The 16,134-nt window shown below is 26.1% G+C and overlaps 4 protein-coding genes and 1 long non-coding RNA gene across 7 annotated transcripts; all 5 read left to right on the top strand.

Moving 5' to 3' along the window:
- The first annotated feature begins 1,294 nt into the window (after positions 1 to 1,294).
- LOC136998060 (odorant receptor 43a-like) lies at positions 1,295 to 4,098 on the top strand. The gene is made up of 7 exons (XM_067349972.1): positions 1,295 to 1,461; positions 1,870 to 2,136; positions 2,377 to 2,845; positions 2,943 to 3,042; positions 3,218 to 3,337; positions 3,548 to 3,703; positions 3,835 to 4,098. Exons 1-7 carry the CDS (start codon positions 1,431 to 1,433, stop codon positions 3,886 to 3,888), a joined length of 1,197 nt encoding a protein of 398 aa, XP_067206073.1. The 5' UTR covers positions 1,295 to 1,430; the 3' UTR covers positions 3,889 to 4,098.
- A 59-nt stretch (positions 4,099 to 4,157) lies between these two features.
- Positions 4,158 to 8,487, top strand: LOC136998053 (odorant receptor 9a-like). 3 transcript variants are annotated; one of them, XM_067349956.1, is made up of 7 exons: positions 4,158 to 4,789; positions 5,230 to 5,499; positions 5,686 to 6,154; positions 6,262 to 6,382; positions 6,612 to 6,731; positions 7,310 to 7,465; positions 7,666 to 8,487. In XM_067349956.1, the coding sequence occupies exons 1-7, from the start codon at positions 4,759 to 4,761 to the stop codon at positions 7,717 to 7,719; spliced, it is 1,221 nt and encodes a 406-aa protein (XP_067206057.1). In that variant the 5' UTR covers positions 4,158 to 4,758; the 3' UTR covers positions 7,720 to 8,487. The 3 variants fall into 3 exon arrangements, with proteins under 3 accessions (XP_067206057.1, XP_067206056.1, XP_067206058.1); XM_067349955.1 differs by having other exon boundaries at positions 4,159 to 4,789; positions 5,226 to 5,499; positions 7,666 to 8,486; XM_067349957.1 differs by having other exon boundaries at positions 4,318 to 4,789; positions 5,226 to 5,499; positions 6,283 to 6,382; positions 7,666 to 8,486.
- On the top strand, positions 8,195 to 10,045 carry LOC105671166 (odorant receptor 43a-like). Its single transcript, XM_067349335.1, has 6 exons — positions 8,195 to 8,291; positions 8,358 to 8,685; positions 8,762 to 8,771; positions 9,042 to 9,161; positions 9,382 to 9,534; positions 9,667 to 10,045. The coding sequence occupies exons 1-6, from the start codon at positions 8,195 to 8,197 to the stop codon at positions 9,718 to 9,720; spliced, it is 762 nt and encodes a 253-aa protein (XP_067205436.1). The 3' UTR covers positions 9,721 to 10,045.
- Positions 10,046 to 10,417: 372 nt separating this feature from the next.
- On the top strand, positions 10,418 to 13,567 carry LOC136998059 (odorant receptor 13a-like). The gene is made up of 7 exons (XM_067349971.1): positions 10,418 to 10,480; positions 10,905 to 11,174; positions 11,459 to 11,927; positions 12,018 to 12,117; positions 12,347 to 12,466; positions 13,039 to 13,194; positions 13,398 to 13,567. Exons 1-7 carry the CDS (start codon positions 10,450 to 10,452, stop codon positions 13,449 to 13,451), a joined length of 1,200 nt encoding a protein of 399 aa, XP_067206072.1. The 5' UTR covers positions 10,418 to 10,449; the 3' UTR covers positions 13,452 to 13,567.
- A 1,567-nt stretch (positions 13,568 to 15,134) lies between these two features.
- On the top strand, positions 15,135 to 15,980 carry LOC136998063 (uncharacterized). Its single transcript, XR_010888630.1, has 2 exons — positions 15,135 to 15,271; positions 15,405 to 15,980. It is a non-coding gene; the product is annotated as an uncharacterized lncRNA (long non-coding RNA).
- Positions 15,981 to 16,134: the final 154 nt, after the last annotated feature.

Here is a 16,134-nt window from a genome sequence, read left to right as displayed (position 1 = left end):
TGTTTATATTGCGCTCTCGGTGAAATTTTGGTGGCCCAAGTAAGTTTCATTACATGCTTTTGATTAACTATAAAAATCATGCAAATTATGTGTTATTCAAAATGTAATTTAAGTTGCATAAATTACTTATTACAATTACACAATTTGTGAGAATTATAAAAATACAAATTATTTCCAAATAGAATGTAAAATATAAGAAAATCCTGATGTGTATTTGATTTATATCTGTTTCGTAAAAATATAGAAATTTCGAATTATTTGCATTTTTTAATAAATTGTTTGAATAATTTATATAATTAAAAATTAATCAATTATTATTAATTATTTTAAACATTGTTTTATAATATAAATAAATTACTTAATTATTCAGCAATTTGTGGCTAATTTCCATAGTGTAGTGTGTGTAAGAAAAAAAAAAAAGTAAAATATAATAAGTAATACTTAAACATATTCTTAATACTTTAAAGTGCAATGAAATATATTACGCGGCGTACAGTAATGAATGGTACTCTATGGATTCTAAAATGTCAAAAGATTTGATGTCTCTACTGATAAGAGGCACAAAACCGATCTAAGATTATTAATTTGAAACATAAATGATTGTTTATCTTGAGTCCGTGAGAAATAGTGCGTGACTTTTGATATGTTTCAGTTATTAAAAACATCAGCTGGCTATATATCGTTTTTGTTGGCAAAACGGGGGTAAAAGAAAAAAAATTCGTGCTAGTACATCATTATTTCAGTATTAAAGAAATAGTAATATACCTCTAATTAATTAATTACGAATAAAATGTAATAGATATCTCGATCAAAATAGAAATAAAATATTTGGATTATTTAATTTAATATTTGTTATTTATGTGTTATTATAAATTAATCTTCTCAACGATACTTTTTTCAGTAAAATATTACTATAAACATTTTTATGTTGATTTATCTATTATTAAAACATATAAAATCAATAAAAAATAATTAATGTTTTACATTTTTGGTATGTTCTACATTTTTAAAAGTGAAAATTTTAATGTCACTCAATTAATTAATTTTTCTGATATGTGTGTCTATCTAACAAAAATCGTAAGTGATATACGATAGATTTTATACGGTTTATTATTAACCGTAGTAATATTGCAAGCTATAGATGATTATAGATGCGTGAGAATATAACGGGTGTGCGCCTTGTTTTTTATCAATGCAACATGCATCTGTTTTTATGAAATTTTTTGTTCGCGCACATTTTGCGCGATATTCCATGGTAAAAACTTGAGACGAGAGAAATATTGCAGAATATTTAAAACACTGTTGTAAATTGATCTGACGTTTTTAAGAATTTATGTTTAGAAATTACATGAAAAATACTGTTCACTAAATAGAAGGTAACGTCGTCACATGAAAAGGGAATAGACGTCAGTCTTTAGACGACACTCGACATGGAGGGTTCTAAATGTACAGGATATCAAGGTGCTTATCGCGCGCGCATTGTGATAATTGTCATTGCAATTGGAAAAAGTAATTGTGTGTAAAATGTATTTTTATATAGAATGTTTGCGCGAACTATGCTGATGTTTAATCTATACTTAATTTTTTCCTTTCTATCATTAGCAAAAATTTTGCAATATTGCCTTTTTTTCAGCGTTATGCTGATTACATGTAACAAAGTGTCAGTTATACCTATTTGACTATTGCAATTTGAACTTTGTGATTTCTATTGCTGTGTTATTTGTTAATTTTTAATTAATCATTGAATCAATGTATTTAGTCCAAGCAAATTGTTTTTAAATGTTTTACTCTACAAATTTTATTATATATGACATTTTACATGATTTTGTGTTTCTACGAGCTCTGACTTATTGAAATTTTTATAGATAGACTTTGAATGGGCGGTGAAATTAAATCGCATCACTTTAAATGTGATTGGACTCTGGCCGAAAGCACAAAACTTTCGTGAAAAGTTATTATGCGATCTACGTGTGCTCATCGTTTTTCTAGGCATAACATTTGGTATTTTGATTCCTGCTCTACATTCTCTAATGAGAATTTCCGGAGATATCTTACTAATGTTAGATAATTTACAATTTACTTTACCCGCTATAAGTTGCACAATAAGAATTGTTATTTTTTGGTGGAAGAAAGAAGGTAAACATAATTTATCTGCTTAATTTTTAAATGTATTTAATGGCATATATAAATCTTATGTGTATAAATAATTTGTCTTTTTTTTATTTTTTTTATTATTTATACTTCTATACTTTTGTTAAAAATATAAGAAAAAAAGTTACTTTAGTTTTAAATTATTTACTATTCATGATGAAAAACTTTATGTAACTCTATTTTAATTTAACAATAGTGTTAAAATCTGTATTAAAATATTTTAAGCTATTGTCCCGATTATAAATATGATCGCGGAAGATTGGATAAATTCGAAAACTGAACAAGATCGAAACATGATGATCAAAAGAGCACAAATTCCACGTATAATTATTACATGCGCATACTGCCTAATGGGAGTAGCGTTCTTTTTTATTATCATTTTACCCGGCTTTGGATTGTCAATGAGAGTGACAACCAACATTACTGACCCAGGTCGACCAATGCTAATACAAACCTATTATATATATGATATAACGAAAACGCCGCAATACGAGTTGACATTTATCGTTCAAGCCGTTTACATTATGCTCGCTATGATGTCGTATACTGGAGTAGATAATTTTCTTGGACTACTAGTGTTTCATATATGCGGCCAATTGGACATTCTTAAAAATCGTTTGAGACATTTAGATACATATATAAATTCTCAAGATATGCTGAAGAGCTGCATAGCAAAACATATACGTTTACTCAGGTTGATATCAATACGACATATGTAAATGATTTATTTGAGATATGTAGTTAGTTTTTTTTACCAAAAGTGTACCTAATGGATAAAATAATAATTTTAGAGCTATTAGTGTTATTGAAGATACGTATAATATAACGCTTCTTGCATTATTTATATATTTTGCAATACTGTTTTCTTTCTATGGTTTTCGAATAATTAATGTAAGTATCTAAGAATTGAAATGAGAATTTTACTTAGCAATAATAAATTACATAAGTCGGTTTTTAACAAATATGTGTTATATCCTGGAAGAAATCTACTATACTTCTTGCACAAATTAAAATATGAGGAAATAGTACAATATGTCGTTTATACATTTTGTGAATTGATTATTAGCTATTCGACGACGGAAATGATCTGTCGATTACGCATTTGGTATATTTTTCATCTAACGTTTTCAATTTCTTTGCGCATATGTGCTTATATTGCGCTCTAGGCGAGATTTTGTTAGGCCAAGTGAGTTTTATTTAGTGTTTCTTGTTTAACTAATAAGAAAAAGATAAAAAAAATTTTACATTATGCATAAATAAATATTTATTAATAAATGTACTATAATTTGTATAAATTAATTAATCGGTAATTGAAAGTTAATTATTATTTTATTATAAGTAATAAAATAATAAAAATATAATAATTAATACTAAATATGTTTTTGATATTTTTAAGTGTAATGAGATATATTCTGCGGCGTATGATAATAAATGGTACTCAGTGGATCCAAAAATTGCAAAAGACTTGTTGCTTCTTTTGATAAGAGGCACTAAACCGGTCTATCTAACCGCTGGAAAAATATTTCCCATGACAATGGCTACTTTTTGTGGAGTAAGATGTTTTCATAATTGATTACTGTTTTACACTAAAACCATTTACGTTTATCACTTTATAAAAAATTGTTTGCATTTATATCACATTAGTTTAATAATTCATGTTTTTACTAAAAATATGATTTCCAGCTAATAAAAACATCAGCCGGTTATATATCGGTTTTGCATACAACGAGAAATTAATAAAACAAGGAGATAAATCTACATTTTTCTCATACTATGCAATTTTTAACAAAATAATTTAAAAAACCGTATTATATGGGAAGAAAGTGTAAAACCTACTACATGATTTGATTAAAAGTTGTTGTGAATATTATAAAGTAAATGTATCTGGAATTAAATTCAAGTCCAATTGTAATTCACAAAGACTTATTTTTGTGATAAACTCTCAAATCTTAAAAAATATATAACGCGGCGTGTAATAATGAATGATATTCTGTAGAGTTAACTTTATAAGTCAGTTGTATTATTATTAGTCTAAAATTAAATTCAAGTCTGAATTATAATCCACAAAAATTCATATTTTTTACGAACCTAAAATCTTAAAAGCAAATTAAATTATTTATTATTAGTATAAGTATTAATTTAACATCAAGTATATGAGATATTATTATTAAAAATTATTTTATTAGATTTGCACTTTACAATTAAACGATTCCAAGATATTCAAACGTGTTCTAAAATATTTAGATACTGTATTAGACGCCTAATAGATCCCGCACAGTTCGTTACTAACTATAATGAAAGTAAAAATTGCGAATGGTAAGCGTGAGAACACAACGGATGTATATTCTCGCGCCGTTTTTCACCCTTTCCCTCCTTTACTGTCGTAATTTTTTGTAAAAATTTTTTGTCGTAACTACTTTGCGCAATGTTCTGTACGCAAACGAGGATCGGTGAAGAATATTTAAAACATTTTTTTGTCGTAAGTTGCTCGTCCAACACTTTTACGAACTTGTTTTAGAGCGTACGCGAGAAATGTTTCTCGTTGAATAGAAGGTTACGTCGGGACATGAAAAAAGAGTAGACGCCAGTATCGAAGTGACAGTCAACATGAATGGTTCTAAATATGCCGGATATCGAGGTGCTTATCGCGCTATAATCATTGTTACTGCATTTGAAAAACTAATTTTATGTTTATATTTAAAATATGTGTACTATACAGTCATTTGCATTCAATTATGTTTTATTTTTTTCTTATTATTACCATCAAACATTTTCAATTTTTGTGTTATATACTTTTACGTATAAACAGTGGTTGATATATAACGATAACGATTTAACTTTATCATATCTAATTATGGCAACTAAATACTTATAATTTTTGTATGATTATTCTATTAATTATATTTATTTAATGTTTAAATTTTTTTAATAAATGAGAAGCAATAATTTTTAAATATAATATTTAACCCATTTTTTGATAAAAACTTTATATGTGCGCTAATTATACGCGAATGCATTTGTGTATGTTTAGTGACTTAGTGATGCATTTGATTAACTTATTAAGATTTCTGCAGGTAGACTTTGAATGGGCGGTGAAACTCAATCGCATTGCTTTGGAATTAATTGGACTCTGGCCTAAGACCGTGCAAAATTCTCGACAGAAGTTAATGAACAATTTACGGACGCTCTCCGTTTTTGTAGGTCTAACATTTTTCATCCTGTTTCCTGCAATACATTCTTTGATAAGAATTCACCATAACGCCATGCTAATGATGGATAATTTGCAATTTACTTTGCCAAGCATTAGTTGTTGGATAAGAATTATAATTTTCTGGTGGAAAAAAGAAGGTAGACGTAATTATTTATAGAAATTCTAAGTTATAAATAAATTTAGGTAATTATATACGTAAAAGCATAAATCAGTTTAGTTCTTTTAAATTTTTTTACTATTTAGTATTAAATTGATGTAATTCTTATCATAATTTAGCAGCATTATTGTGTATATTAAAACACTTAATATTGACGTTTTTAAAGCTATTGTGTGGGTTGTGAATATGATCGCGGAGGATTGGATAAAGACGAAAAAAGCGGAAGAAAGAAGTATGATGGTTAAAAAAGCACAGAATGCACGTATAATTATTACATGTGGATTTTGTTTAATGGGATTTGCTTGCATTTTTATTATTGTTCTACCTATTTTTGGCTTTTCAATAAGACTGACACCTAACATTACTGATCCTGGAAGACCCATGCCTATACAGACCTATTATATTTACGATGTGACAAAAAGACCGCAGTACGAGTTAACATTTGTTGTTCAAGCCGTTTATATTGTGCTAGCAATGATGTCTTATACTGGAATAGATAATTTTCTGAGTCTGCTTGTATTTCATATATCAGGCCAACTAAACATACTAAATAGACGTCTCTCATATTTGGATAAATATATAAATACTTACGACGCGCTAAAGTGCTGTGTGGCAAAGCATATGCGCTTACTTAGGTCTTATATTTATAAATATGTGTATAATTATATATATATATATATATATATATATATATATAATATATATATATGTGTGTAATTTTGCTATCTAATATATGCAACAGACATAATATCTTATTTTACAGAACAATTGCCGTTATTGAAGATACATATAATATAACGCTTCTCACACTATTTTTATACTTTGCTCTGTTCTTCGCTTTCTGTGGATTTCGGATTATTAACGTAAGTATTTAAACAGACGTAAGTATTTATAGAAAAATATATTTATGCAAGTTAATATTTAACACTATAGAAAAAATAAATTTATGTATTGTGTGTCTTTGAATAAAAATAGTGTGTAAGTTTTTCCATATCTTTTATTTACATAATATTTTACTACAAAATTAAAACTATGATAATTGTATGCTTAAAACTATGATAATTGTATGTTTTCACATATTTTACTGATTAGTTATTCGACGAGGGAAATGATATGTCGATTATTCATTTAATATATTTTTTCGCTCTCATTGTAAATGCTATTGTGCATATGTGTTTATACTGTGCTCTTGGTGAAATTTTGGTAGGCCAAGTAAGTTTTATTTTTCTACTTTTAATTTTTTAACATTTTAATTTTTTATTATTATATTGGTATGTAAATGGTATTTTATGCAATGAATACTGCAAATTAATATATAGTTTTTTACATTAAAATTTATTTGATGACATTTTAATAAATTTAAACATTTAAATTATATGCAAATAAAGTTATTTTATCAACGTATTAATTTTTAATTTAATCTTAAAAGAGAGATATATTATAAAAATTGTTCTTAATTTGTTTATAAGTCTAATATTATAAAAATTTAACATTAGCTTTTGAAACTGTAAAAATATAAATTGCCCCGCAATATATTGTAAAATGTAGAAAATTTTTCATAAAGATTTTTTATGTAGTAATATTGCAAAAGATAGAAAGTATTCATTTATTCTGTTTTAATAAACTATTTATATTTTACACGAATAATATAATTATTTTTTATAATTATTAATATAATTATAAATCAATTTATAATTTATATGAATATGTGAATGAATAATTTATGTTCAATTTCTGTTTTTTTGTATAAAAATATATAATAATATTTAATATTCAAACATATTTTGAAGTGTAATGAAGTATATTATGCGGGATATAATAATAAATGGTACTCTATGGATCCAAAAATTACAAAAGACTTGTTGATTTTCTTAATAAGAGGCAATAAACCAGTTTATCTCACCGCTGGAAAAATATTTCCTATGACAATGGCTACATTCTGCAGTGTAAGATATTTGAATATTTAATTTTAACTTTCCACTAAAAGCATTTGCACTTTATTGAAATTTTTTGTAAAATAACTTGTACCATATTATTTTAATAATGTATATTTTTTTTGTTTTTCTATAAATAATTGTAAACCTTATCTTATATATCAACATTACTTACGTATTAATCGTTTCATTTGCAAAAATATGATTTTCAGTTAATAAAAACTTCAGTTGGTTATATTTCTGTTTTACATACGACAAGAGTATAATGAAGAAAGAAAATAAATCAACATTTTTCTTATATTCGTAGATTTCTTATTTCGATTCTTCATAAAATATGGTAATTTAATAACTGTGTAAGTGGTTGTGTTATTTGTAAGTAAACTTATAATTAAAAAATAATTTTTTTTCGAATTTCATTAAGTAAGGATAAATCTAAAATTAAATTAAAATAAAAATTATAATTTACATGTTTATATTTTTTATAAATTTAAAATTGAATTTATCTGTGTGTGTTCAATACTTATTATTTGAGTGTTACATAAAACAATCTTATTATATATATAACAATTATATCACAATCTAATATAAAATTTGAATTATTATATGTAATAAAGCAAAAATATAAGAGTTTAAGAACTTGCAAAATATTTGTTTTATTATAAATATGACAAATGATATATATCTTCTACTACCGAATACAGCAAAGTTATAAGCTACAGAGAATTATAGAAGGGTGAGAATATGACAGGTGTCATCATAAATATGGTCGCGGAAGATTGGATAAATTCGAAAAGTGAACAAGATCGAAACATGATAATCAAAAGGGCACAAATTCCACGTATAATTATTACATGCGCATACTGCTTAATGGGAGTAGCGTTCTTTTTTTTTATCATTTTACCAGGGTTTGGATTATTAATGAGAGTGACAACCAACATTACAGACCCAGGTCGACCAATGCTAATGCAAACCTATTATATTTATGATATAACAAAAACGCCGCAATACGAGTTGACATTTATCGTTCAAGCCGTTTACATTATGCTCGCTATGATGTCGTATACTGGAGTAGATAATTTTCATGGACTACTAGTGTTTCATATATGCGGCCAATTGGACATTCTTAAAAATTGTTTGAGACATTTAGATACATATATAAATTCTCAAGATATGCTGAAGAGCTGCATAGCAAAACATATACGTATACTCAGGTTGATATCAATACGACATATGTAAAAGATTTATTTGAGATATGTGATTAGTTTTTTTTACCAAAAGTGTACCTAATGGATAAAATAATAATTTTAGAGCCATTAGTGTTATTGAAGATACGTATAATATAACGCTTCTCGCATTATTTATATATTTTGCAATACTGTTTTCTTTCTATGGTTTTCGAATAATGAACGTAAGTATCTAAGAATTGAAATGAGAATTTTTACTTAGCAATAATAATTTACATGAGTCGATTTTTAACAATAAATTATATGTCATATCTTGGAAGAAACTTACTATACTTGTTGCAAAAATTAGAATATGAGGAAATAGTACAATATGTCGTTTATACATTTTGTGAATTGATTATTAGCTATTCGACGACGGAAATGATCTGTCGATTACTCATTTAGTATTTTTTTTATCTAACATTCTCAATATCTTTGCGCATATGTGCTTATATTGCGCTCTAGGCGAGATTTTGATAGCCCAAGTGAGTTTTATTAACTCACCCTCAAGTGTTTCTTATTTAACTAATAAAAAAAAATAAAAAAGATTTTACACTATGCATAAATAAATATTTGTTAATAAATGTATTATAATTTATATAAATTAATTGATCGGCAATTGAAAGTTAATTATTATTTTATTATGAGAAATAAAATAATAAAAATACAATAAGTAATACTAAATATGTTTTTGATATTTTTAAGTGTAATGGGATATATTCTGCGGCGTATAATAATGAATGGTTCTTAGTAGATCCAAAAATTGCAAAAGACTTGTTGCTTCTGATAAGAGGCACTAAACCGGTCTATCTAACCGCTGGAAAAATATTTCCCATGACAATGGCTACTTTTTGTGGTGTAAGATGTTTTAATATTTGATTATTATTTTATACTGAAATAATTTATATGTATAATGAAAATTTTTATTTTACTTATTTCTATTTAGTTTATATTATTAATTATATTATTAATAAAAATTTTGTTTCTTAGCTAGTAAAAACATCAGCCGGTTACATATCCGTTCTGCATACAACGAGAAGTTAACAAAAAAATCTACATTTTTTTGGTATCGTGTAATTTTTTACAGAATACGATAAATTAGTTTAAAAATCGCGTAAGTATAAACATAAATCATTTACAAATGAATTGTAAAAGTTGCTGTACGATTTGATGGAATGCTATTGAAAATTTTATAAAGTTAATGTAACAATTTGATATTAAATTAAACTAAAATTGTTATTTATTTACAAAGATCCACATCTTTTATAAACCTAAAGCCATATGTACATCCAAATCCTGTCATTTATTATTAGTATTAACCAACTTGTATTGAATATTTATTTAAAATATTGAAAAATCTTTTTATTACATTTTTATTGTACAATAAAACAACTCCGAAATTTTCAGATATGTTGTACGAAGTGTAGGTATTGTATATATAGATGCTTGATAGACTCTATATAGCGTGTTGCTAACTATAGTAAAGTTATAAGATACAAATGTGAATGTAATGGATATACACTCGCACCCTTTTTCACTGACCTATCATTACAAAAATTTTTCTTCGAGAACAGTTTTTGCGATGTTTTATGGTGGAAACTTGAAACAAGGGTTGCTGTAGAATATTTAAAACACTTTGTTGCAAGTTGTGATCGTTCGGCACTTTTACGAACTTGTATTTAGAGCATGCGCGACAAATTATATTTTACTGAATAGGAGGTAACTTCGAGACATGAAAAAGGAGCAGACGTCAGTCTTTATGTGACAGTCAACATGGATATTTCTAAATATGTTGAATACCGAGGTGCTTATCGCTGTGATCGTTATTGCGTTTGAAAAGAATGAGCTGAATTATATTTATATTTAGGATGTGTGTGCGCAAGTATTTGCATTTAATTATGTTTAATTTTTTTCTCTCTTCTTATTACCAATAATTTTGCATTATTGTCTCATACAGTATTATTTTAATTATCAACGTATAACGCGACGCATCAGCTTTAACTATGTGTTTGTGATTTTTATCGCTCTGCCATGTATTATTTTTTAACAAATTTCTGAAGTTTTATAGAGAACAATTAATAAACAACCATGCTCTTCAAATATACTACTTTATACATTTAGTTAAATATAATACTTTTTACGTTAGCAACTGCGGGTATACTTGTGTTCATTTTGAGAAACTGTAATGCTTTTCACGAGCTTCGACTTATTAAGATTTCTGCAGGTAGACTTCGAATGGGCAGTGAAACTCAATCGCATCGCATTAGATTTACTTGGACTCTGGCCTAAAACCGCAAGAAATCCTCGACAAAAGTTACTGTGCAATTTACGGGTGCTCCTCGTTTTCGTAGGGTTAATATTTGGTGTTATAATTCCCGCTGTCCATTCCCTGATAAGAATTCATGATGATACCATACTAATGATGGATAATTTACAACTTACCCTTCCGGTTATAAGCTCCTCAATAAGAATCGCGATTTTTTGGTGGAAAAAAGAAGGTAGACATAATCATTTATCGTAAAGTATAAAATATACAAAGTATATATGATTTATAACATATAAAATATGAATAATATACCCAATTCAAATAAATAATATGAGAAATCCCATTAAAATGATCAATTTACAATTACTTTGTGTTACAAATTCGAGAAAGAAAAAATTATTTGCGCTTTCTTAAAACGTTTCTTTAATCTTGACATAACCTTTATTGCAATTAGTAATATTATTAACAGTGTTCAATATTAAATTGTTAAAATATTCAATATTACTACTCTTGAAGCTATTATACCTGTCGTTAATATGATGGCGGATGATTGGATGCAGACTAAAAATGTGCAGGAGAGAAGCATGATGATCAGAAAGGCGAAAATTCCACGCATAATTATCACATGCGGATTTTGTCTAATGATAATTGCTTTCTGCTTTATTATCGGTTTACCCATTTTTGGAATGTCTATGAGATTAATAACCAACTTTACTGATCCAGGCAGACCAATGCCTCTACAAACTTATTATATTTATAATGTAACGAAAACACCACATTACGAGTTGACATTTTTCATGCAAGCTATCTATGTCATGCTCGCTATGACAGCTTATGCTGGAATAGATAATTTTCTCGGACTGTTTGTATTTCATATATGCGGTCAATTGGACATACTGAACGGCCGTTTAACACGTTTGGATAAATACATAAATTCTCAAGCTATGCTAAGAGACTGCGTAACGAAGCATATTTCTTTGCTTAGGTTTCATATTTAAATGGAATATATGTATAATTTAATAAAATATGTTGGTTAATTGAACATATGCAATACACGAAATGCTTTATTTTGCAGGAACATTGCCGTTATTGAAGATGCCTATAATATAACGCTTCTCGCATTATTTGTATACTTTGCTCTATTCTTCGCTTTTTTTGGATTTCGGATTATTAACGTAAGTATATAAACAAACGTAAGTATTTATAGAAAAATTTATTTATGCAAGTTAATATTTAACACTAAAGAAATAATAAATGTATGTATTGTGTGTCTTTGAATAAAAATAGTGTGTAAGTTTTTCCATATCTTTTATTTACATAATATTTTACTACAAAATTAAAACTATGATAATTGTATGCTTAAAACTATGATAATTGAATGTTTTTACATATTCTAATGATTAGTTATTCGACGAGGGAAATGATATGTCGATTATTCATTTAGTATATTTTTTCGCTTGTATTGTAAATGCTATTGTGCATATGTGTTTATACTGTGCTCTTGGTGAAATTTTGGTAGGCCAAGTAAGTTTTATTTTTCTACTTTTAATTTTTTAACATTTTAATTTTTTATTATATTGGTATGTAAATGGTATTTTATGCAATGAACACTGCAAATTAATATATAATTTATTAAATTAAAATTTATTTGATTACATTTTAATAAATTTAAACATTTAAATTATATGCAAATAAAATATTTTATCAACGTATTAATTTTTAATTCAATCTTTAAAGAGAGATATATTAAAAATTGTTCTTAATTTGTTTATAAGTCTAATATTATAAAAATTTAACATTAGCTTTTGAAACTGTAAAAATATAAATTTCTCCGCAATATATTGTAAATTGTAGAAAATTTTTCATAAAGATTTTCTATGTAGTAATATTGCAAAAGATAGAAAGTAATCATTTATTCTGCTTTAATAAACTATTTATATTTTACACAAATAATATAATTATTTTTTATAATTATTAATATAATTATAAATTAATTTATAATTTATATGAATATGTGAATAAATAATTTATGTTCAATTTCTGTTTTCTTGTAAAAAAATATATATAAATATTTAATATTCAAACATATTTTGAAGTGTAATGAAGTATATTATGCGGGATATAATGTTAAATGGTACTCTATGGATCCAAAAATTACAAAAGACTTGTTGATTTTCTTAATAAGAGGCAATAAACCAGTTTATCTCACCGCTGGAAAAATATTTCCTATGACAATGGCTACATTCTGCAGTGTAAGATATTTGAATATTTGATTTTAACTTTCCACTAAAAGCATTTGTACTTTATTGAAAATTTTTGTAAAATAACTTGTACCATATTATTTTAATAATGTATATTTTTTTTTGTTTTTTTATAAATAATCTCTTGAACCTTATCTTATATATCAACATTACTTACGTATTAATCGTTTCATTTGCAAAAATATGATTTTCAGTTAATAAAAACTTCAGTTGGTTATATTTCTGTTTTACATACGACAAGAGTATAATGAAGAAAGGAAATAAATCAACATTTTTTTTATATTCATAGATTTCTTATTTCGATTCCTTATAAAATATAGTAATTTAATAACTGTGTAAGTAGTTGTGTTATTTGAAAATAAACTTATAATTAAAAAATAACTTTTCTTTGAATATTATTAAGTTAGGATTAATCTAAAATTAAATTAAAATAAAAATTATAATCTACATACTTATATTTTTATAAATTTAAAATTATATTTATCTATTCAATACTTATTATTTGAGTGTTACATAAAACAATCTTATTATATATATACAAACAACAATTATATTACAATCTAATATAAAATTTGAATTATTATATGTAATAAAGCAAATATATAAGAGTTTAAGAGCTTACAAAATATTTGCTTTATTATAAATATGACAAATGATATATATCTTCTACTACCGAATACAGCAGAGTTATAAACTACAAAGAATTATAGAAGCGTGAGAATATGACAGGTGTCATCATAAATATGGTCGCGGAAGATTGGATAAATTCGAAAAGTGAACAAGATTGAAACATGATGATCAAAAGGGCACAAATTCCACGTATAATTATTACATGCGCATACTGCCTAATGGGAGTGGCGTTCTTCTTTTTTATCATTTTTATCTTCTTTTTTACCAGGGTTTGGATTATCAATGAGAGTGACAAATAACAACATTACAGACCCAGGTTGACCAATGCTAATGGAAACCTATTATATTTATGATATAACGAAAATGCCGCAATACGAGTTGACATTTATCGTTCAAGCCATTTACATTATACTCGCTATGATGTCGTATACTGGAGTAGATAATTTTCTTGGTTTACTAGTGTTTCATATATGCAGCCAATTGGACATTCTTAATAATCGTTTGAGACATTTAGATACATATATAAATTCTCAAGATATGCTGAAGAGCTGCATAGCAAAACATACGTTTACTCAGATTGATATCAATACGACATATGTATATGATTTATTTGAGATATGTGGTTAGTTTTTTTTACCAAAAGTGTACCTAATGCATAAAATAATAATTTTAGAGCTATTAGTGTTATTGAAGATACGTATAATATAACGTTTCTCGCATTATTTATATATTTTGCAATACTGTTTTCTTTCTATGGTTTTCGAATAATGAATGTAAGTATCTAAGAATTGAAATAAGAATTTTTACTTAGCAATAATAATTTACATAAGTCGGTTTTTAACAATAAATTATCTGTCATATCCTGGAAGAAACCTACTATACTTGTTGCAAAAATTAGAATTTGAGGAAATAGTACAATATGTCGTTTATACATTTTGTGAATTTATTATTAGCTATTCGACGACGAAAATGATCTGTCGATTACTCATTTGGTATTTTTCTTATCTAACGTTTTCAATATCTTTGCGCATATGTGCTTATATTGCACTCTAGGCGAGATTTTAATAGCCCAAGTGAGTTTTATTACGTGTTTCTTGTTTAACTAATAAAAAAAAATAAAAAAGATTTTACACTATGCATAAATAAATATTTGTTAATAAATGTACTATAATTTATATAAATTAATTAATCGGTAATTGAAAGTTAATTATTATTTTATTATGAGAAATAAAATAATAAAAATACAATATTTAATACTAAATATGTCTTTAATATTTTTAAGTGTAATGGGATATATTCTGCGGCGTATGATAATGAATGGTTTTCAGTGGATCCAAAAATTGCAAAAGACTTGTTGCTTCTTCTGATAAGAAGCACTAAACCGGTCTATCTAACCGCTGGAAAAATATTTCCCATGACAATGGCTACTTTTTGTGGTGTAAGATGTTTTAATATTTGATTATTATTTTACACTGAAATAATTTATATGTATAATAAAAATTTTCAATTTCACTTATTTCTATTTAGTTTATATTATTAACTATATTATTAATAAAACTTTTGTTTTCCAGCTAGTAAAAACATCAGCCAATTACATATCCGTTCTGCATACAACGAGAAGTTAACAAAAGAATCTACATTTTTTTGGTATCGTGTAATTTTTGACAGATAAATTAGTTTAAAAATCGCGTAAGTATAAACATAAATCATTTACAAATGAATTGTAAAACTTGCTGTACGATTTGATGTAACGCTATTGAAAATTTTATAAAGTTGATGTAACAATTTGATATTAAATTCAAACTTAAATTGTTATCTATTATCAAAGACCTACATCTTTTAAACTAAAGCCATATGTACATCCAAATCCCGTCATTTATTATTAGTATTAATCAACTTGTATTGAATATTTATTTAAAATATTGAAAAATCTTTTTATTACATTTTTATTGTACAATAAAACAACTCCGAAATTTTCAGATATGTTGTACGAAGTGTAGGTATTGTATATATAGATGCTTGATAGACTCTATATAGCGTGTTGCTAACTATAGTAAAGTTATAAGATACCAATGTGAATGTAATGGATATACACTCGCACCCTTTTTCACTGACCTATCATTACAAAAATTTTTCTTCGAGAACAGTTTCTGCGATGTTTTATGGTGAAAACTTGAAACAAGGGTTGCTGTAGAATATTTAAAACACTTTGTTGCAAGTTGTGATCGTTCGGCACTTTTACGAACTTGTATTTAGAGCATGCGCGACAAATTATATTTTACTGAATAGGAGGTAACTTCG

This window comes from Linepithema humile, chromosome 2 (assembly GCF_040581485.1).
Source record: "Linepithema humile isolate Giens D197 chromosome 2, Lhum_UNIL_v1.0, whole genome shotgun sequence".
In the NCBI taxonomy this organism is placed as follows: domain Eukaryota; kingdom Metazoa; phylum Arthropoda; class Insecta; order Hymenoptera; family Formicidae; genus Linepithema; species Linepithema humile.
This window is presented reverse-complemented; position numbering and strand designations above follow the sequence as displayed.

Coding starts and splice junctions, on each gene's coding strand:
- LOC136998060 (XM_067349972.1), top strand. CDS start 1,431: ATGGAGGGTTCTAAATGTACAGGATATCAAG. Junction 3,043..3,217: donor ATGGTTTTCGAATAATTAAT/GTAAGTATCTAA, acceptor ATTGATTATTAG/CTATTCGACGACGGAAATGA. Junction 3,704..3,834: donor CAATGGCTACTTTTTGTGGA/GTAAGATGTTTT, acceptor TATGATTTCCAG/CTAATAAAAACATCAGCCGG.
- LOC136998053 (XM_067349956.1), top strand. CDS start 4,759: ATGAATGGTTCTAAATATGCCGGATATCGAG. Junction 6,383..6,611: donor GTGGATTTCGGATTATTAAC/GTAAGTATTTAA, acceptor TTTACTGATTAG/TTATTCGACGAGGGAAATGA. Junction 6,732..7,309: donor GTGAAATTTTGGTAGGCCAA/GTAAGTTTTATT, acceptor CATATTTTGAAG/TGTAATGAAGTATATTATGC.
- LOC105671166 (XM_067349335.1), top strand. CDS start 8,195: ATGACAGGTGTCATCATAAATATGGTCGCGGAAGATTGGATAAATTCG. Junction 8,292..8,357: donor CAAAAGGGCACAAATTCCAC/GTATAATTATTA, acceptor TCATTTTACCAG/GGTTTGGATTATTAATGAGA. Junction 9,535..9,666: donor CAATGGCTACTTTTTGTGGT/GTAAGATGTTTT, acceptor TTTGTTTCTTAG/CTAGTAAAAACATCAGCCGG.
- LOC136998059 (XM_067349971.1), top strand. CDS start 10,450: ATGGATATTTCTAAATATGTTGAATACCGAG. Junction 11,928..12,017: donor AAGCATATTTCTTTGCTTAG/GTTTCATATTTA, acceptor TTTATTTTGCAG/GAACATTGCCGTTATTGAAG. Junction 12,467..13,038: donor GTGAAATTTTGGTAGGCCAA/GTAAGTTTTATT, acceptor CATATTTTGAAG/TGTAATGAAGTATATTATGC.